Source organism: Ammodytes marinus (assembly GCF_949987685.1).
Source record: "Ammodytes marinus genome assembly, chromosome: 9".
NCBI lineage: Eukaryota > Metazoa > Chordata > Actinopteri > Uranoscopiformes > Ammodytidae > Ammodytes > Ammodytes marinus.
Genome location: NC_137213.1, coordinates 15,558,569 through 15,579,984, shown reverse-complemented (window position 1 = coordinate 15,579,984; position 21,416 = coordinate 15,558,569). Strand labels below are relative to the sequence as shown.

At 42.5% G+C, this 21,416-nt stretch overlaps 1 protein-coding gene across 1 annotated transcript in view; it reads left to right on the top strand.

Moving 5' to 3' along the window:
• Positions 1–4,364: 4,364 nt before the first annotated feature.
• Positions 4,365–21,416, top strand: part of LOC307255359 (phosphatase and actin regulator 1-like) — a gene marked incomplete at its 3' end in the record, with an annotated part of 29,224 nt that continues 12,172 nt past the window's right edge. Inside the window, exons 1-5 of the mRNA XM_080034041.1 lie at positions 4,365–4,881; positions 7,560–7,727; positions 18,111–18,191; positions 19,845–20,048; positions 21,032–21,392. Coding sequence (XP_079890167.1) covers positions 4,584–4,881; positions 7,560–7,727; positions 18,111–18,191; positions 19,845–20,048; positions 21,032–21,392 — 1,112 coding nt within the window. The 5' untranslated portion in view covers positions 4,365–4,583. The remainder of the gene's footprint in view (positions 4,882–7,559; positions 7,728–18,110; positions 18,192–19,844; positions 20,049–21,031; positions 21,393–21,416) is intronic.

Here is a 21,416-nt window from a genome sequence, read left to right as displayed (position 1 = left end):
CTATCATTTGATTAGTGTGCTATGAAGTTTTATTGTGACCACATGCGGCCACTAGATGGGATCATTGTATCATCGGGTCTGCTGGGCAACTCTGAAATGGAGTGACCTCATTCAACTGGCATTATTGACATTGTTGAGATTTTGGGGACTGTTGTTGCAACTCACTATATTAAAAACCGTGTGAAAGCTGTTACGATAACATTATCGTATAAGTGGCACTTATTAATCATCACACGCATAGCCTACTTTTTTTCTTCTAATTTAGCTCACATACATAGCTAAATTAGAAGAAATACATACCTTCTTTCTGACATAAATGTAATAACAGCAGGTATATGAAAATATACTGCCTAACAAATGTTGATACTGGTTGTTATCCATCGTAAACAACTGGAATTATTGAACCAAATTGGAAAAATATACTGTTAATAAATTAGGAAAAAAAATGGCAGCTTGTTATGTTCCATAGCTTTTTAGTTACAATGACTGGTCTTTATAAGGTAGCCTATTATATTTCACAAATGATCAGGTACCGCCTTATATGTTGTGTTATACAGGCATTGTGTTATGTTATTTTCTTGTACGTGTTAACTCGGCATTCAAAACGTGTTGGTATTTCAGCAGTAGAGGAGACATTTTTAGACGGTGTAAGACAGATAGAAGGGAAAGAGGAAAAGACAGGCAGGAATGAATTATAACAGTGATTAAAAGCAAGCAGTCATCTGGTTACAGTTCTTTTTGAATACAAGCATCTTCCCACCATCCCTGGCAGTCTGCCACAGAGTTCTATGAACATTTAAGCCGAATTATATTCAGTGCGCTTTAATGTCAAGAGGGAAAAGTGGATGCATCTCTATCTACGCTTGACATTTGTCTGTCTCTTGTTCTGTGCCCATGTTTGCTTTCTTTTTTCAAAATGAAGACATTACTGTTTCACTCCTGAAGTGTTGCAGACAGTCCTTGGACTTTTACATAATCATGTCACTGCACTGCTGTCTGTCAGGAGGGAGATTTAGCTTAACGCGGAAGGTGGAGCCAAGAACTGCATGCAAAAAAAAAAAAGATTTGTGAGTAGTCATTCTCCTCAAAGCTTATATAATTGCATAACTATCGTTCCCATGTCCCTACAGCAAATAATAAAAGCGGAAGAGGCAAGGCACTGCGCTTTTACCATCCAATTAATTCTCTTTCATATTGTCATAATGTGTTACTGTGTGTGTGTGTGTGTGTGTGTGTGTGTGTGTGTGTGTGTGTGTGTGTGTGTGTGTGTGTGTGTGTGTGTGTGTGTGTGTGTGTGTGTGTGTGTGTGTGTGTGTGTGTGTGTGTGTGTGTGTGTGTGTGTGTGTGTGTGTGTGTGTGTGTGTGTGTGTGTGTGTGTGTGTGGGGCTATGAGGGAGTAGGACAAGATAATAATGCAGTGAGAGAATGACAGATGGGAAGAGATGGAGAGAGACAGGGAGATCGGGCACAGCAGATTTGTAGTGACAGGCTGCCTCAGTCGGAAGTTGTACAATTGTTTAGCCCCTAAAACCTGCACTGCTTCAATGGAAACCAGCTCAAACCAGAATTGAAAAAAACGAAACAAATTAAACAAACGGCAATGTCAATGTAAAATGATACCAGTGTTACGGTCTATCTCAAATTTGTATTCTAATTGTAAAGTGTGGTACAAACCATGCTTTCACTTAGTGGAACATAGGAACTAACATCTACTGAGGCTTTATGGAAACATCACTACCAGCCAACAAATCCATCAGGTGTGAGTCAAAGAGGACTTGCAAATTCTTCTCACCAGTTTTGGGTGAGCCTTCTGTGCCAGTTTGAGTTTATCGTGACTGTTTTTGACAGGTATATTGTCAACCATCATGGGAAAGTATCCTTTGTGTTTGAAAGGCAGCTCCAATATGAGGATTTCATGAAAAATTAGACAACTTTTCACACAGAAACTGAACGTAAAAAGTGAATTTTTAAGTGAAAATGGTGCATCTCAAAGTAAAACATAAATGAAAAAAGTCAATCTTCTCAATCATTTTTTGAGAAAGGTATAATTGCAAGGTGGCTCTAGAAAGTGTACCGCTTGCTCCACATGAAGGACTTGAGTTGTGTTCAGCTGATTTTTGTGTAATTTGTGTCACTTCCAAGGGACATTTAAGCCCTTAAAGTTAAGATATTTTATATTAAGTTGTGCATGTCCATTCTAAACCTTTATTCTAAACTTAACCCAAAGTGATGAGCTGGACCGATTAGCAGCTCTGCCTGTGACCCAACCGTTACATAACCCCGTCTTCTTTGCTGCCGAATAATGACCTGTGTTGTAGCTTATTATCTGATCCTTATGAGTATGATAAAAGGAAAACGAGGCCCATAGTGTGTTTTTCTTCCAGCTTAACGAGATGTAGAATCATTTAGTCAACAATATTTTCAGGCCATTACATGCACTGAACCTTTGCACTGAGAATTTTTGATTTAATTTGAGGTCAACACCGGCAGACTAAATAACAGACAGAGAAAAGTTATCACTGTGCTAGTGCTTCAGTGAAACCGCCAACATGTGTTGAAAGCCTCTTACACTTTCTTTCACGACACACACAAAAGTATTATCTCCCTCTACATGGCAAAGACCTTTCCTCCTTTATGTGTTAAGCTCTTGACTCATTGTAGCAAAATTGTTCTTCCTATATAAAATAGCTCTTTTTTTTAGCCAGTTTCTTAGACTTTCAAAGTGTTTGAATGCAAGAGTGTGAAACTTTGCAATGAAAAAGGAGGCAACCGAGGGCAGTTACTGCATTGCACCGTGGTGGGAGTATTTTGAGCGCCTCTGTCCCTCTTTTCAGAGAGAGCTTTGATGTCACTGGCATAGGCAGCAGCTCACTGATTGGACATACTCATCCCCGCAGCCCAAGTCCACTCACTGCTCTCTGTACAGAAAATGGTATTGGATGGAAATGCCATGGGGTTCTGTTATCTTTTCCATGATGAATGCCTCATTAACTGGCTATTAATGTTATCAATTAACTCAAATTGTGCCCAGTAATTTAGGGGGGATTAAGCGAGTGGCTGTTTGTGATTTTTTGGGGGGATATGAGGAAAGAATATTTAATGCCCTGCTAGCGCTTTCGGGCTGAGCCGGGTTCACTGATTAAGGGTCCCTTTGCTGTGTTTCCTTTCTTTGATTTTAATTCTCTGGACTCTGGTCTGTTATTATTCCCACATTAAATAGAGTCTTGTCATTTTGACATTCACCCCATTTGTCCCTGTTGCACTTTTAAATAGACATCCTAAATCTCACTTACAGTAATCTTCTGGCCTCAGTAATTAGTTATGCAAAAGGCACGTCAAAGGGCGGATAAATGTTGAGGACAAATTCTTGATTTGCTTTGCATTGGAAGTTATTTGTGAAAAATGATGAAATGATTGATGTAGCTATACGTGTAGGACTAGGTATTGTTTTGGATTGAATGTCATTAGCTGTAGATCTCTCAGACATAAACCGGGCTTTGATTAGAGATATCACAGTTTATGTTCACTATTTCAGGAAGACAATACAAACTTTTTACAGTTATTTTCTACTCACCTGGCTGGTATCACTGGCATATTAACATGGTTCAGTTTCTTCCTTTCAGACAAACAATTCTCTATTATGGACAACTTAAGATTCAGGTGTTCTGTTTTTGGTCCACTCCCCTCTGTATTAAGCCATTAGGATTGAGGTCAGGGCTCACTACTACAGTGACCTGCCTGCAGGAAACAAGTTCAACCAAGTCCGTAGCAGACAGTCTCTCAGTATTTTTTCCACTTTCATTTGGACTTTTCAAACCATCTAATTTTCCCCTTTTCAACTGTTTATACTTTATGCTTTATTCACGTCCTTAGTTTAGCATGGCTACATGCTTTCAGATTAGATTATATTGATCATTTAGCAACTCATCTGAATGAATAATAACTATGTTGCATTTTTATATGAATTATTACATCATAATTCACTGTTTTTATTTTTTAAATTTTACAAATATTATGCTTTTTTTTCTGTCTCCCCTCCTCCCCCCAACACACATAATGGTGTTTTTAAATGTGTATTTCTTGAATGCAGCAATCAGATGTCTTTAAACACAGAAAGCCTCTGTCATATGATGTAACTTTCTAAATAAATAAATCCTATTAGGCAATCAGACGGGCAACTTTTCCTCCGTTCACATCGGCCTATTAGATGAGCGCACCGTTCGGCCAATCACAGGCGCTCGCCGCTCAGCTCCACTAATCGTGGATTAGCTACAACCGACTGCAGTCCACAGCTCTGGGAGGAGGGAGAGAGAGAGGTAGTCCTCACTGCCATTCACTACTCTCTCAATCTCTGTTTTTATTATTAGCTCACTTGGATCTGGCATGCAGTGCTGTTATTTTTTCGCGGCTGCAGCAACGTTTGCATAGCGCGACCAAGTAGCTTACGATCTCAGGTAAGGTGTGGGGAATACAGCAGAGATAATCAACTGCTGCTACCGTATTGCTCAGGTAGGACTCGATTGATGGCCCTTTGATTTTAAACCCACACCACCGCGTCACAACCCGTTTTTTGCGTCCCAATAATGTACAAGACGGTCAATTACCCGGCGGTGGATCCTGCGCCCAACATCATGCACGGCACTTGGTTTGCCCCGGGCTGCCGAGCGCATACGCCCGTGGCGGTGGAGAAACCTAAGAAAAAGGCGTTCAGCTTGGTCAAAATAATGTCTCTGAGCAACAAGAATAAGGGGCACGGCGGCGGCCAGCATCTGCACCACAACCACAACAACAACACCATGCCATTTAACATCCACTGTCACATCGGCAAGGAGATAAAGCACATTTGCAGCAATTGCAGTCGCGGGAACGACACGCAGGATGGTGAGTAAATATAGGCTCGAGCCTGCATGGTTTCGCCCATAGTAGCACATCATAGCCCTGCGGTAATTGCCATCCAGGATACACTCCCCTTCATTATCCGGCGATTGTCATGCCCGTGGGCTCCTAGATGCACGTCTGTCAACCACATCTGACGCTCCATCATGTCTGCTTTGCGTCTACTTTTGTGTGTCTGCGTGTGTGTTAATATTCTGTATTTACATTTTAAAGTGGGCGAGCGTATAGGCCAGCTTTTTTTTAACACAACACAAAGCGGACAGTGATTCAATGTTGCTGCTATGGAAACTGGGTCAACTTCATCTAGATTGAATTGCTACTTGTTGATTTGCTTTATAAAAAAACTTAATTTTTATGTGGTAAGCTTAGGTATTTCTTCAATGTACCTATTTTAGCCTATAGCTGTCATTAAAATGGCAGGCAACTGTGCATGCTGTTTGCACTAAGCCGTTTCCAGTTCTGTGTCGTTACATCATCACTCAGCCATCTTGGTATGAAAACAAGTTTTAAAAAAAAATTAAAACCAGCCACACGAGCTTGTTGAGATATGCAGTGCAGAATGTAGATGTAACACCTTTAAGGATCTAAATGTGTGATGTCACAGAACGATCACCGGCTTAGAAGACGCCACAACACAATAGTTATTCTCCTTTCCTTTTCCACTACTTGTGCAGATGGCCTCTCCCCTGACGGATTGATTGATGAGGTCCATCACCAGGCACTTCAATTCAAGACTGTTCTGATTTAGTGATTTCTGCTTTTTTTTTTAAATTGGTTCAGTGAAGCTAAAGAGATTAGGTACTTAAACAGACCATATGAGGAACATCAGTCTTTTTGCACCAATCCAGACACCCCCTCCCCCCAACCCTTTGAGAGAATGTTTTAGTTTTTAAAATAGAATGCTCCTTTTGTCAATATAATACATATGTCCATATGCGTATAGGATTTGTAGCGTTCAGTTTGTAAGCCTCTCTTTTTCTGGAGTTACTAAAAGTGTTTCAATCTTCTAGAGAGGGGTGTTTACTTGGCTAATCTTTGTCTTCCAGTCTTTATCTAGCTGGAGCTGGTGGACTCCTAATGAAGTCATTTGATTCTCTATACTGGATTCTATTAGCATTGAGCAGTATAGCAGCATTGACTGTGGGGCTATTTATAGAGAGAGAGAGAGTGAGTGGTGGTGTGGCTGAAGGACTGCTAAGATGGTCGGCTCTGAGGCACCGGAGCTTTTCAAGTTGGTGACGGTCTGTGGGAACTGATTAGCACTGCATTTCTGTCACATTATTTATTGTGCTATTGCCCAGGGGGGAGGCAAGTGGCCTGCAAAGTGTGTGTGTGTCAGTGTGTGTGTCTTTTGTTGGAAAACATGGTAAATGTGATGTAATTATATTAAAATAATCTATATTAAAAAAAAAGGCAAACCAGAACATTCCCTGACAGCATATCATGCGTGATGTGATGCCATGTGGTGAGTGACACTGACAGCTGATACGACACGCAGCGGGAGAGGTCACTGCAGGCATGAAATGGTGGCCTTGTTAAGTGATGTATTTAATTAGTGTTAAATACACATACTTAAATCACCATTCAACCCTTTGTTTTGCACTCTGTAGCAAAATCAGACACTTTGTAAATACATTTTAGAAATCCTTTGCTACCTTTTTGTGGCTGCCAATAGTGTCCATTCACTCTGCAGAGACAGTGCCTGTGTAAGTGAGGGGGGAAACGATTGCTTTCATAGTTGCCAAAGTCAGGTTATCGTTGCTCCCGCGAGGCTGGGGAGAAATCTTTATAACCCTGGGATGAAGACTAGTATGCCATTGTTGCAAGTGTAAATCGTTACGCGAGTTTGCCCGAAACAGTAGCAGAAGTGATGGATGAAGAATTCTCAAACCAATCTTAAGCCCTGCAAGTTTTTATTTCTTTATTTCTGTATGGAAATGAAAGAGGAACCAAGGGGCCACTGCCTATACCGTATGGACGGGAAATTCAGAATTTGAAGCATTTGTTATGGTCCCATGAGTGCCGAAATAATTTAGGTGTAAAAAGAATTCAGTTACTGTTTTATTGAAAAATGTGCTGGTCTGTTGGTGCTGTCAAGGCATGTTACTTGGTTTACTTTAGTGTCTGTGTTCAATTTGTTCAGCTCTATATGGAGGGTAGAACAAGTTAGATCACTCATGGCACAACACAGTTGATTTGCTGCTGGCATTCTTAACGGTTTTTAGATCTGATCACCACAAGCACAAACAATGCTGCTTAACTTATTAGCTTTTGATGTCCAACTTTACGCAAAGGTCCAGAGGGCTGGGCCTTGTGATCATCCCGTGAGGAGTAGAACGATTTCTCCTTTTATTGTGATGCTTATCAGTCTAGTTGAGTGTGTTTTGGCAAGCTAAAGCCCGCCTGCTCAGTGTGACGCGGCCTCAAACTGTTTCCACTCGGGAGCGTATCCTGCGTAATTCTATCTGATACGCAGGTTTGTCTCATTGAGCCTATATACTCTTGCAGCCTTCATCTTTGTTACTAGAGAATTCAGGAAGCTGCTCTTGGCACAGATTTCTGCTGCTCGGATCTTTTTGTAAAGCAACAATGTCTCTAGATGCTGAATATCAACCTGACCTAAACCTGACCCTGTTTGTCTTTTTTTTTTGTTCCTTTTGCAGCTGAGGAGGTAGAGAGACTGGCCACCATGCGTTCCGAGTCCGCGCTCTCCGGCACACACCACACTCCGCCCAGCCGTCGTCGGAGCAAGTTCGCCACTCTGGGACGCCTCCTCAAGCCCTGGAAATGGAGGAAGAAGAAGAGCGACAAGTTCAAGCAGACCTCTGCCGGTACATTCTGTCATTATTTCCTTATTTTATAGCATTTTAAACATAAGTCAAACCCAATCAAATCAGCTTTATTTGGTTAGCCCAATATCATAAAATAGACATTTACCTCAGTGGGCTTCACATTCAGTGAAGTACAGTATGACACGCTCTGCCCTAGGACCCTTAGCTAGAATGACAAATAACTCAGGGATCGCTCCCCTAAGATGGACATCATGCAATAGATGTCACGTGTACAGAAAATAATAGAAAATCACAAAGGAATACAATAGTTGAAAAATGTATGCTAATACTACATACTACTATAAGCACACATACACACAAAAAATGAAGACATGCAGGTGCCACGTGTATCATAAAAAGCCCACGTTCCTGTTATTTTATGTCCTGTTTGGCTGTGGGAATTGGAATTCAGCGTGTATCCTTTTGTCCGAGAGAAAAAAAATAAAATTTAGTTCATCCTCCAGGGTGATTGAAAATGCAGCGAATTGATTCAGCCAAAAGTGCAGCGTTCGGAGTTTCATGTTTTGAGGTCTCTTTGGAGTTCCTTTGATCTAGCAGCAGGCCCAGCCAGTGTTGTCAGGGGCCAGTGAAGGACACGCTCTCTTCAGATGCTGGCTGTGTTTATTTCCTTTTTGTCGGACAGGAGGAGACAGTTTGTCAGTCGTGTGTGTGTGTGTGTGTGTGTGTGTGTGTGTGTGTGTGTGTGTGTGTGTGTGTGTGTGTGTGTGTGTGTGTGTGTGTGTGTGTGTGTGTGTGTGTGTGTGTGTGTGTGTGTGTGTGTGTGTGTCTGGAAGTTAGAGGACCTTTTTACTTTTGTAGGACATGAGCGACTGTGACAGAGACCTGAGTTTCAGAACGAGAAAGATTGACAGGAAGTGCTGATGTTCTCCAGGTGTTAGTTGATAGAATGGATCATTCTATGTCTGATTTGATCATGTTTTGCTGTGCTGTCTGTCTCCTAATTATTCCTTAGCACAAACCCTGTCTTTGACTTTTTGGTTGAATTTAAATTTCAGCTAAGCATTGTCTATGACTGGTCCCAGAGTGCTGTAGTTTGTATTGGAGCCACTGCATGGTCCTTTACGGGGTTTTTTTAAATTGTATTTTAGTAGAGAGAGCATACTTGATTAAAAAAATGCATGGACAAGTTTTCTGTTCATTGCTGCATGGCCTATGATAACAACATATCCCCTGTTGTGGTGAAGCAACAAAAGGGATTTTTTTTTGTCACAATTGTTTTAAAGCACAGCGGATTTGAGTGAAATAACTCTCATCCACGCTTTTGTTATCCACTTGTTTTGTATGCAAAATGCCGCTGTCTCCAAATAATTTAATTTTTTCCCCCATTGTACTTTACAATCCCTTTTGATGGCAGGGTGATGGTGGATTATGACCTTCAACAAGCATATCTTCAAGTGGAATATCAGTATTGTTTCAAGCTGTATAGGTGCTGTACAGTCTTACAAGCAGCACCATTGCTTCGGCAGGTTTTTTTTAACCGCGATGACGCCACGACAACTCCGCACACACTGTCATCTCAATTTCAGTAAGAAGCATGAACCAAGCTTTTTAAAGAGTGAGAAGAGATGATTGAGTGGCTTAGGCATCTTTCAACCACATGGAATGTTGCACTTCCGTTGGTGATTTAAAGCCCCACAAATACATTTTTCAGCTAATACTAACTATTGCTTTATCTTTACATTAGCAACAAAGGACTTTAAATACAGTAAGGTGAACGTGGTTGCATGTAGTAATGAAGCTCTCTTCAGAGCGTTTTTATCAATTTCAAGCTCATTGTTATGATTTTTACAGTCCAAACTGTTTAGGTACACTTTTAGCTCTCGGTATACAGTTTTTCCCACAGCAGGCATCTCATTTCAGCAACAACAAAAAAAAAGCTCGGATAAACCCATTGAATGCTATCTATTCAGAAGGAAACGACAGACAGGAAAATGTAGCTGGTGTGTGCATTACGTAGTGGAGCATTTAGCGAGATATTTAACTCTGGAGGTAAAGACCGAAAATGTGAGTTTTTGTCAGGTCAGAAACTTGACTCAAAACGTACCAGATTTCATTGTCTTCTGGATGTGTAATTAGGCAACGTTTAGCACAATTTTCCTTTTCGTGCTAGCCTTTTCTGCTTTAAAAGGGCACAACAAATCATTTGAACTTGATTCTCAGCTTTCGGTGTTCTGCTGCAACGTTGTAAAAAAACAGAATAATTCAGCTTTAAAGACAATTTAGAATGTTATACTGCAATTGCACACCTGCAACACATTAAAGAAAAACAAATGAAACCAGGTTATGTATGAGACATACTAAAAATACAAATATCTTCAAAAACTGTGTTTTGAAAGTTTTGAATTCTATCTGATCAAATTTCGAAAGAAGTCTATTATTAGTTTTTTTATTATTATGAAGTAATACTAATTGATTTGAACAGAACTGGTGTGCATATTTGAATAGCAAACAACAGAGTGAAGTTTGTCCTGGATTTGAGCTGTCCTGTTTGATGGCATTTTTACTTTAGGCAATATCTTTATTAATATATAACAAATAAATAAGTAAATACATTATGATCATTTGGAGACTGTTTTGGTAACAGTTTGCTCATAATCCCACCTATTTCCAAGGAAGAAAGATCACTTGTTATGAGTATTTTGTTGCGATGAATTACTCTGTTCGCCTAATCCATGAAACTGTCTGGACTTTGGATGACCTCCAGACAGACCCACTATTGATTTGTGTTTTTTAAATGGAAAATTGCTCATAGCGCTGTGCATTTGACCTCATTTGATTTTGTAACTAACCTTAAACCATTTTTTTGTTATAAGAAAACCGTTATACAATGGTTGACTGAATTTATTACTGATTTTGACAGCTGGCACCTTGAGTTTTTCATTTGAATTGCCCAGAGAGCATCGTTGGTCATTTGTAGACCGTGTTGAATAAAACAAACAGAACTGTATGTCCATCTCATGGAGACAAAGTTGATCGTAACAGAAAAGCCCTGATTCCCGCTGTGTTGCTATGATTTGGGGTCTTGACTTTTTCTGACTCTGCGTTTTGTCTTTCTGTCTCCACTGTTGTCTGCCATGCCTTACTTACCGTACTGTTGATTAGGTGTGTGTGTGTGTGCGTGTGCGTGTGCGTGTGTGTGTGTGTGTGTGTGTGTGTGCGCGCGCGTGTGTGCGCGCGCGTGCGCGCGCGCGTGTGTGTGTGTGTGTGTGTGTGTGTGTGTGTGTGTGTGTGTGTGTGTGTGTGTGTGTGTGTGTGTGTGTGTGTGTGTGTGTGTGTGTGTGTGTGTGTGTGTGTGTGTGTGTGTGTGTGTGTGTGTGTGTGTGTGTGTGTGTGTGTGTGGGGTGTGATATTAGGCAGATAAAGGCCAACACCTCATAAAGGTAGGAGGGGAGGGCCTGACAGTTGGATGACTTATCGCGCTCAGTACGTTCTCACAGCGAGCTCGTATCACAGGAGAGATCACACTGGGCAGGAGATTCATCAAAAGAACAACCATGTGGTTATAATCTGATGTTTATCTTCGTCTGTGCTACTCATTATGTGAGCAAATTTTTCCTCATGAACGGCAGACGTCTGATGAGAACCTCTAGCTGTTTCAGAATGCTTTTTGTCAAAATTCAGTGAATATCTGCACTGGCTTTGTAAACGGGCATGTTGCTAGATATGGTTTACATACGAGTTTACAGAGCCTAGGCTGTGTATTCACACTGAATCTTTTGGGCTAACACATAGTGCAGACAGTTGGTGGATGGTGAGGAGATATTCACTGATTTTGACAAAAAGGGATTTTGACAACAAGAATTCTCCAGAATCGCTGACTCCACCTTTTTCATAGGAAAAACAAATCGGTCGGATCACAACACCTGCTGTGTCGTTTTGTATATATCAAGGCCACCTTGTTAGCCACCTTAGATCTTAGTCTGAGCCTTAAAGCTTGATAAGAGGTTCTCATTGATAAAAAGACTCCATGAAAGTTTAAATACATTTTTTTTCTTTTGGTGAGGCTCAGGCTGCGAAAAAATTGCCTCGGTAAAAGCCTCTGCACTGAGCTACCAAGCCTCAGGGTTAGAGGAATGTGTTCTGACTATCTTTCTGGGTCACTTCACAGTGCAGTGTGGAATATATTTTTCTCCCAAAAAAAAAACCCCCACTCCAAACACCAAAGCGCAGTGTTCTCTTTACCGATTCAGCCTGTACTCAGATTATATACCAGTTTCATTTAATATGCTCTCTGCTGATTCTCCCCGATGAGTCTCTGGTCTTCTCATCTTGAAACAGATTTGAGGGGCTGGAGTGTTGGACACCACTTGGGGCCACGGTGGACTGTCAAAAATAGAAAGTCGGTTAATGTTCAAGGTGATTTTATAGGACAATGTCTGCTCTCCATACTCCAATAGGAAAGCCTGCGGTGTGATCTTTTAAGTGTTGATAGGCCTATTTTTTAACTGTTTTGATTGGTATGCCTCAGCTGTCCACGCAAGCAACATACCTTATTGCAAACTGACAGCTGCAGATTTTCCCTTCTGGCAATCGAGTCTTATCAAAAACAAGATCAGAGTTAAAAATGTAGTTTAGTTTTTTCTCTTCTTGCCCTCATAGGACCTTCATGATGAAATGAATATGAAATTCTAATGCTTGCAAACGAATAATGTATTCATTATATACCAGATAAAATGCGGTTTTCTGCTAAAGCAGCCAGCGCTTTAGCTCCTGACTCGATGATCAGTGAAATACTGCCTCCGTGTCAATTCAAAACAATGTTATCTTTTGGTATCATGAGCACATACGGTATGTACAATCTGAAGACATACCCTCGCCCAAAGGGTTTTTGGGTGAATGGTATTGCGTAACTGTGCACATCCCAGGGCAGAGCAGTTATGTCATGAAGCTTTTGAGTAATTACTTCTTTTCATTTTGGATGCAAAAGCAGTATAATCCCTGAACATGTTACAGCACTGCCAGCCCTATCGTCAACCGTTAACCCTGGGTTTCCCCACCAAAAGACTGACACTTATTATTTTGATTTTATTTAAGGAAACAAGATTGTGTATAAGATAGACTGAAACTATTACCTTCATTATACCATGCAGTTTTGTGCTTTTTTTAATGATGTACATCCCAATAAGAGATTGAAGAAAATTTTCAAATATTCACATTTGATATAAGTTTTGATTACATTTTCAGAGTACTGCAAGGTTTACCTTTTCTTCATTTTCCAGGTACTGCTCAACTGGCAGACATTATTTCTAGAAAAGCCTTCCACTTTCTGCACTGTGGTACATTTTAATGAAGGCACACGGGTAAAGAGAAAGCATGTGTGATGTCTGACTGTTCAGACGCCTGTGGTGCTTCGGGGAAACAATCTGGTGAACTTGCGGCATTAAGTCTCCCTTTGAAGAATTCCTCTATGTTGATTCTTGGCCATCTCTTTGATCTGAAAAAGATTCAATAAAAAAAACTTTTTTTTAACTAAATCCTGGTTTGGCGTGGAACATGCTTCTCCTCAACAACTTTTGAAGTATGCAATGATATTGAACATCTGGTATCCCTGGAGGAACTCGTAACGTAGCGTACTGTGACTTGCTCAAGATTGTATCCGCATTTCTGCCTTGGAGGCCCGCCAGTCTGACATCTCAGGACTCTTCAGCAGTTGTTGTTTTTTAAATCTGCTCTGTTGTGACCGAGGGCAAGGAAAAAGAGAGGTCAATTCATCAGTATTTTCATAAACCTACACTGAGGATGTATTAGCATTGAACTCACCGCCGGTTTCTATCAGAGCTGGGCCTCGACTCCTGTGTCATGTGTTTAACCACACGTGGCACAATCGTGCTCCCTGATTTAAAACCAGGAGCTACAGAGGCACGCAGTTGTTGTTGTTATGACTGATCCTCATTTCAAATTTTTTATTCTGTTTCCATGCAGGGGACGTTTTTAAAATGACAAACATATTGCCTAACTGCTTTGGTTCAGCAATGCTGAATTCAGCATACTGATCGAGACTTAAAGTGCCTCAACTTAGAATCTAAAAATAGAAGCAGGCAGTAACAATGGCTGGGACATGCTGCCGTGTGCATAATGCATCTCCATGAGCAGTGTTGTCCGAACATCTCCTTTGTCCTTTGAACTCTTCTTTTAATCAAGGCCCATTTTTTTTTTTGAGGTGTTCAGAGGAGAAGTTTGTTTAAATTCATTCATTATCTAAACACAAAAATCAAGACTTTTAATACTACTGTACTGTTCTCTCAACTAAAGTTGCTTGGAATTTTTTATCTAATTACCTGAAAAGCAAGAGAAAATTAAAACTGCAAGCAGTGATGAACGGGCCCTCGCCCACACATGCTGCAAGCCGGAAGCGCGGAATTGTCCGCGACGCGCTCGATACGGACGCGAGGACGACCTCAGGCCTGGGCTCTCAGCAGGCGGGCGAAGTTTGGAGCGCGTGGGACAGCGCAGAGCGAAACTAGAAATTCCCGCGGAGATATTGAAAGTACAAGCCCCCCTTCTAAATCGGGGAAGAAAAAAAATCACGGCTGACCCCTGTGGTCCGAGAGACTTTACCGTAGAGCAACATGAGCTGTACATGTCTGACAAATGATAAGTCAATCGGAGTCAGGGGGAAAGGGGCGTGGCCTGGCAAACATAGCATCGGTTAATGACGTTTTTCGCATTTGTGGCGCCCCCTACGGGTCAACCTCGACAAGCTTAGAGGGACACGCTACCACATGTCTTTTGCACGTATCCTGCAAGTTTCATGATGATAGGACCTACGGTTAAGGAGTTATGGCCAATTTGTGGATAGGCGGCGCCCCCTATGGGTTCGTCGCGATAAGCTTCGAGGGACATGCTACCACATGACTTCTGCACATACCCAGCAAGTTTGATGATGATAGGACCTACGGTTAAGGAGTTATGGCCAATTTGTGGATAGGCGGCGCCCCCTATGGTTTCGTCGCGATAAGCTTCGAGGGACATGCTATCAAATGACTTCTGCACATACCCAGCAAGTTTGATGATGATAGGACCTACGGTTAAGGAGTTATGGCCAATTTGTGGATAGCCCCGCCCCTGTGGCGCCCCCTATGGGTTAATCGCGATAAGTTTCGAGATACATGCTACCACATGACATCTGCACATACCCAGCAAGTTTGATGATGATTGGACCTATGGTTAAGGAGTTATGGCCAACGTGTTATTAAGCCCCGCCCCTGTGGCGCCCCCTATGGGTTCATCGCGATAAGCTTCGAGATACATGCTACCACATGACTTCTGCACATACCCAGCAAGTTTGATGATGATAGGACCTACGGTTAAGGAGTTATGGCCAATTTGTGGATAGGCGGCGCCCCCTATGGGTTAGTCGCAATAAGCTTCGAGGGACATGCTACCACATGACTTCTGCACATACCCAGCAAGTTTGATGATGATAGGACCTACGGTTAAGGAGTTATGGCCAATTTGTGGATAGGCGGCGCCCCCTATGGGTTCGTCGCGATAAGCTTCGAGGGACATGCTACCACATGACTTCTGCACATACCCAACAAGTTTGATGATGATAGGACCTACGGTTAAGGAGTTATGGCCAATTTGTGGATAGCCCCGCCCCTGTGGCGCCCCCTATGGGTTAATCGCGATAAGCTTCGAGATACATGCTACCACATGACTTCTGCACATACCCAGCAAGTTTGATGATGATTGGACCTATGGTTAAGGAGTTATGGCCAACGTGTTATTAAGCCCCGCCCCTGTGGCGCCCCCTATGGGTTCATCGCGATAAGCTTAGAGGGACATGCTACCACATGACTTCTGCACATACCCAGCAAGTTTGATGATGATAGGACCTACGGTTAAGGAGTTATGGCCAATTTGTGGATAGGCGGCGCCCCCTATGGGTTGGTCGCGATAAGCTTCGAGGGACATGCTACCACATGACTTCTGCACATACCCAGCAAGTTTGATGATGATAGGACCTACGGTTAAGGAGTTATGGCCAATTTCTGGATAGGCGGCGCCCCCTATGGGTTGGTCGCGATAAGCTTCGAGGGACATGCTACCACATGACTTCTGCACATACCCAGCAAGTTTGATGATGATAGGACCTACGGTTAAGGAGTTATGGCCAATTTGTGGATAGCCCCGCCCCTGTGGCGCCCCCTATGGTTTAGTCGCGATAAGCTTCGAGGTACATGCTACCACATGACATCTGCACATACCCAGCAAGTTTGATGATGATTGGACCTATGGTTAAGGAGTTATGGCCAACGTGTTATTAAGCCCCGCCCCTGTGGCGCCCCCTATGGGTTCATCGCGATAAGCTTAGAGGGACATGCTACCTCATGACTTCTGCACATACCCAGCAAGTTTGATGATGATAGGACCTACGGTTAAGGAGTTATGGCCAATTTGTGGATAGGCGGCGCCCCCTATGGGTTGGTCGCGATAAGCTTCGAGGGACATGCTACCACATGACTTCTGCACATACCCAGCAAGTTTGATGATGATAGGACCTACGGTTAAGGAGTTATGGCCAATTTGTGGATAGGCGGCGCCCCCTATGGGTTCGTCGCGATAAGCTTTGAGGGACATGCTACCACATGACTTCTGCACATACCCAGCAAGTTTGATGATGATAGGACCTACGGTTAAGGAGTTATGGCCAATTTGTGGATAGGCGGCGCCCCCTATGGGTTGGTCGCGATAAGCTTCGAGGGACATGCTACCACATGACTTCTGCACATACCCAGCAAGTTTGATGATGATAGGACCTACGGTTAAGGAGTTATGGCCAATTTGTGGATAGCCCCGCCCCTGTGGCGCCCCCTATGGGTTAATCGCGATAAGCTTCGAGATACATGCTACCACATGACTTCTGCACATACCCAGCAAGTTTGATGATGATTGGACCTATGGTTAAGGAGTTATGGCCAACGTGTTATTAAGCCCCGCCCCTGTGGCGCCCCCTATGGGTTCATCGCGATAAGCTTAGAGGGACATGCTACCACATGACTTCTGCACATACCCAGCAAGTTTGATGATGATAGGACCTACGGTTAAGGAGTTATGGCCAATTTGTGGATAGGCGGCGCCCCCTATGGGTTCGTCGCGACAAGCTTCGAGGGACATGCTACCACATGACTTCTGCACATACTCAGCAAGTTTGATGATGATAGGACCTACGGTTAAGGAGTTATGGCCAATTTGTGGATAGCCCCGCCCCTGTGGCGCCCCCTATGGGTTAATCGCGATAAGCTTCGAGATACATGCTACCACATGACTTCTGCACATACCCAGCAAGTTTGATGATGATTGGACCTATGGTTAAGGAGTTATGGCCAACGTGTTATTAAGCCCCGCTCCTGTGGCGCCCCCTATGGGTTCATCGCGATAAGCTTAGAGGGACATGCTACCACATGACTTCTGCGCATACCCAGCAAGTTTGATGATGATAGGACCTATGGTTAAGGAGTTATGGCCAACGTGTTATTAAGCCCCGCCCCTATTCACATATTTCACATTTAAAGACTTCCTGTTGATTTTGGGGCGGGGCTTCAAGAGGCTTTTTTGTGGGGCCTGCAAAGATACATTTGGGGTTGTAATTTGGTGCAGCTAGGTATAACACAGCCTGAGCTATGATGAATTGAAGTTTCATGAGGTGCGTATTTACGCGACACTTTGACCCCCAATAGATCCCTGGTACTGTTCTAACTTCCTGACCTTTTCGCAATTCCTTATCGGGCAAGGGTCTTTTGTATTTGAGAAGTGGTTTGACGTCCCTGGCGTGAAAACTCTAGGACTAGTTCGTCGAAATGCGAAAAGATGGTTTTGGCGGTTTTTGGCACTACATCCAACATGGCCGACTTCCTGTTGATTTTGGCCCTGGACATGAAATTGCATTTATGTGCGCCTTGGGCCATTACATGTTGTCCGGCAATTTCAGGCTTCTAGCCCAATTTTTGAGCATGCATTTCCTGAAAAACACTTTTTGGCCATAGGGGGCGCCGTTTTTGAGATCAAATCCTGAACCACTGATACATTGAAATTTTTTGCAGGTCTGATGGGTACGCAAAGATTTTCAACTTTTGCATGACGGGAAAGGGGTCAAAAGTGACAAAAAAGAGTCGGAAAAAGAATAAGAATAAAAATCGTACCGATTACAATAGGGCTTTCGCACATGTCTGTGCTCGGGCCCTAAAAATGCATTGATTTCAAGGATATGATTAGTGTTAGTCCCTATTGTGGCAAACGTTTGCCCTGGAGACCTCCTGATTTAGGATATCTTTTTCAGTTCTGTTCTGTGTTGTTGAAAGTTTTGATCTATATGAAAATGACATAACTAACGTGATTATCTTTTGACTTTCCCTTCAGCTTTGGAGAGGAAGATGTCGATGCGACAGAGCAGAGACGAGTTGATCAAGAGAGGAGTGCTGAAGGAGATCTTTGAAAAAGGTGAGTCCAGGTTATGCAGTTAACGGCTCTCATTTGACAGGCCTGGATAATGTGTCTCGGTTTTGAAAGTAGAAAAATTTGCAAGAGTGTTAGACGTGGTGCTCTTTGGGACGTCTTCACTTGTTTATCTCCTCATTAATCGGTAGTCTCTGAAGTGCACTCTTTAAAATTTGGCCCGGGGGGATTCCGGAGATATAATTTCATTATAGAAATTTTGTAGGGGTTTGATAAACTCTTTGATCTTGATTTGATGTGCCTAAGACACCCTTCTATTCAAAGCGGGAGGGTATAGTTGACTCTGACAGCGGGCCGCTCCGTGCCTCAGGACATGAGAAAACAAAGTTGGTGAAACTGAGAAAGTCCACTGACGCCTGCCAAGATGAGAACAGAGCCAATATGTGGCCTTTAAGTTATTGTTTTATAAATGTAGCTTTTTGGACACTTTAAAATATAAGAACACACTTTGATGACAGAGCTCTCACAAAGCTACTTAAACAAACCTCCCTATTACAAAATGACCTAAATAAAGTACAAATATAAATAGAATATCGTATTCATGGAATTCAGGGCACTTCTTCCTGGCTTAAAGTACTATGTTTGCACATAAACTTACAGACACTGGCCAGCCCAGTCTATTGCTCAAAACTGATACATTGAACAGCCACCTCCTTCTTACATTTGGACCATAAATGTGCCCCACTCCATATTCATATTAAATAGGCCAGGAGTTCTCAATTCTGCTGCCTAGTGACAGCCTAGTTTCCATAATCACAAAGATACATCAGCAGTGGTTATTAACGCATTAACTATATGAAAGCTGCATTATTTTATAAGCACTGACAGCCCCCTTATGTACAGATACGTATACACCTAAATTAATTCTGCTCTGGAGTGCTCACAATAGAAATGGATCCAAAGAGGCAACAAAATAAATATATTACAAAGAAAATAAATATATCGTCAAAAGATGTTAACCTTCCATCTGATTGGCTGGCAGATTGTAAATGGCTTTATCTAGTCGCCATCTCGATGGCTGAGTTGAAATACACAATCACATCTTTCCCCATGCACCTCCATCTAAAATGACGGTATTTGAAGGTGTATCTGTATGACAGCTGGTTACAATAACAACGTAAGATGTGAATTTCTTGAAATGATAGTAAAAGAAAACTTGCAAACCCTCTTTTATGTTAAAAAAAAGTAACTAACCGTGCTACCCAGGTCATAGAGGGTTGAACATTCTCGCAGTTTTATGTTCAAACGACTATTTGGCAATATGATGAAGGGGGATAGCTCCCACTATAAATGTAGTGTAGTTCAGAATATGTAAGCAACATTTTGAATCAGCCTTAAGATGTGATCGAGCAAAAACCCATCAAATAGCTAAGGCGCTGTAAAAGAAATCAAAAGTAAAGGTTATGTCAAACTGCTGGGCTGGCACCGTTTCTCGGTCTGGTTTGTGCTGATAAAAGACTAATTTGTCTCAATAATTTTTTTCTTTTTTCTTCTTTTTTTTAAACTCAACACACTGAGTTTATTTTAAACTTTGTTTGAACAGTCTTCTGTTGGAAGTGTCTGTTTGTTGTGCTGTCAAACGCATGTTCGTTCGGACGCTTGTCAAATTGTTACTTTTGTTTGCGTGTGTGTTTTCAGCAACCGTGGAGTTCCGCTCCTCGATGGATGGTGGCGTCTGCCCTCAGGAGCCCTCTATGAGGTCATCTATGATCATGTCCAGCAAGAAATCTGTCACCTACCCTGGTGACCATCAGGACAAACCTGCCAAGCCGCCGCTGTACCACAAACAGCCTCCTGCGCTCCCTCCAAAGCCTTTCTCTAGGATCCCAAACCATAGCACAGGTAGGTGGTCTCAGTTAATGGAGGAGTCAGCCATTCTGGAGAATGCTTGTTGTCAAATCACTTTTTGTCAGTTACCTCTCCTTACTGTGTGTGCGCTGAAAAGAAATCCGGTGTTAATACACGGCCTAGGCTCTGTAAACAGGTATATTGCTAGCTATGGTGGGCCCCTTTGTCTACATATCCTATGTAATAATGTAATAATTTGTTTAACCCTACATATACTGTATTATGCACTTTATTTGTATTTAATTCACTACATCAGACTCTCAGAAATGTCACAGTAGACACTGAGTACTTGTTTTGAAAAGTGAGACATGACTACTGTTGCCTTAAACCCTACCTGCGTTGCCACACAGGATTATACTAGTCTCATTATATTCCCCTGTGCTCAGGTCCGCCGGGCTCTGTCTGTCATTGTCAATCCGTCCGTCAGAGGGAGGTGGCATTACCCCGGCCTATTTCCCACTCCTCTGCACTAATGTTTGGGCCATGTCTGATTGTGCATTAGCTGTGTTTGTCTGTCTGCACCAGCAGCAACGAGTTAATACAAGTTAACCCAGTGGAAATGTTAAAGCCTCTGGAAACCTGGTCTAAAATAGTCAAAACCAATACATGATATCAATGTTGGGCATCTCAAATAAGCTTTAAAATATATAAGATTGACATTGTTTTTCATAAATATTATAAAACTTGACTGTCTAGACCGGTTGTTGCCGTATTAAACTGTCATTCTTTTTTTTAAGAATGTTGGGGGCAGAGAACTGCCGTGATTGGTTCATAATACTTACTGTGTAACAGAACCAGAGGATATCCCGCCTCATCTAAGCCAAGTTTCTATAAAGTTTATCACAATATCTTTAATTTGGATTGACAAATATGCCTAACTCTTTTCAGATGCTTACTTTATCATGCAACTAACTTCCCAAATTCTCTATCCATAATATCTCTTTCCGTTTATGTCTTTTTATTTTTTGTCTCTACAGATTCCTGCCAGCCAATGAAGTTGCCCTGTATGCCCGGGGGGAAACACTCTCCGCCTCTGCCTCCCAAAAAGGTGATGATTTGTATGCCTCAAGGGGGGCTGGACTCCTCCCACTCCCACTCCCACTCCCCTTCCCCGTCGCCCAATCCGCTCAGTGCACTGTCCCAGAAGTGTGGCCCTCCCCTGGGCATGATGGCCCTCCACCACGGCACGCTGCTGCCCTCGCACCTGGCCGCTCTGTCGGGCCTCCACCACAGCCATGGTCACCCGCTCCAACTGCAGTACGGCAGCTTGCACACACCCAGCCGCATCATCGAGGAGCTCAATAAAACCCTGGCGCTCTCCATGCAGCGCTTTGAAAGGTTAGTACTAGCCATCAGGGGCTA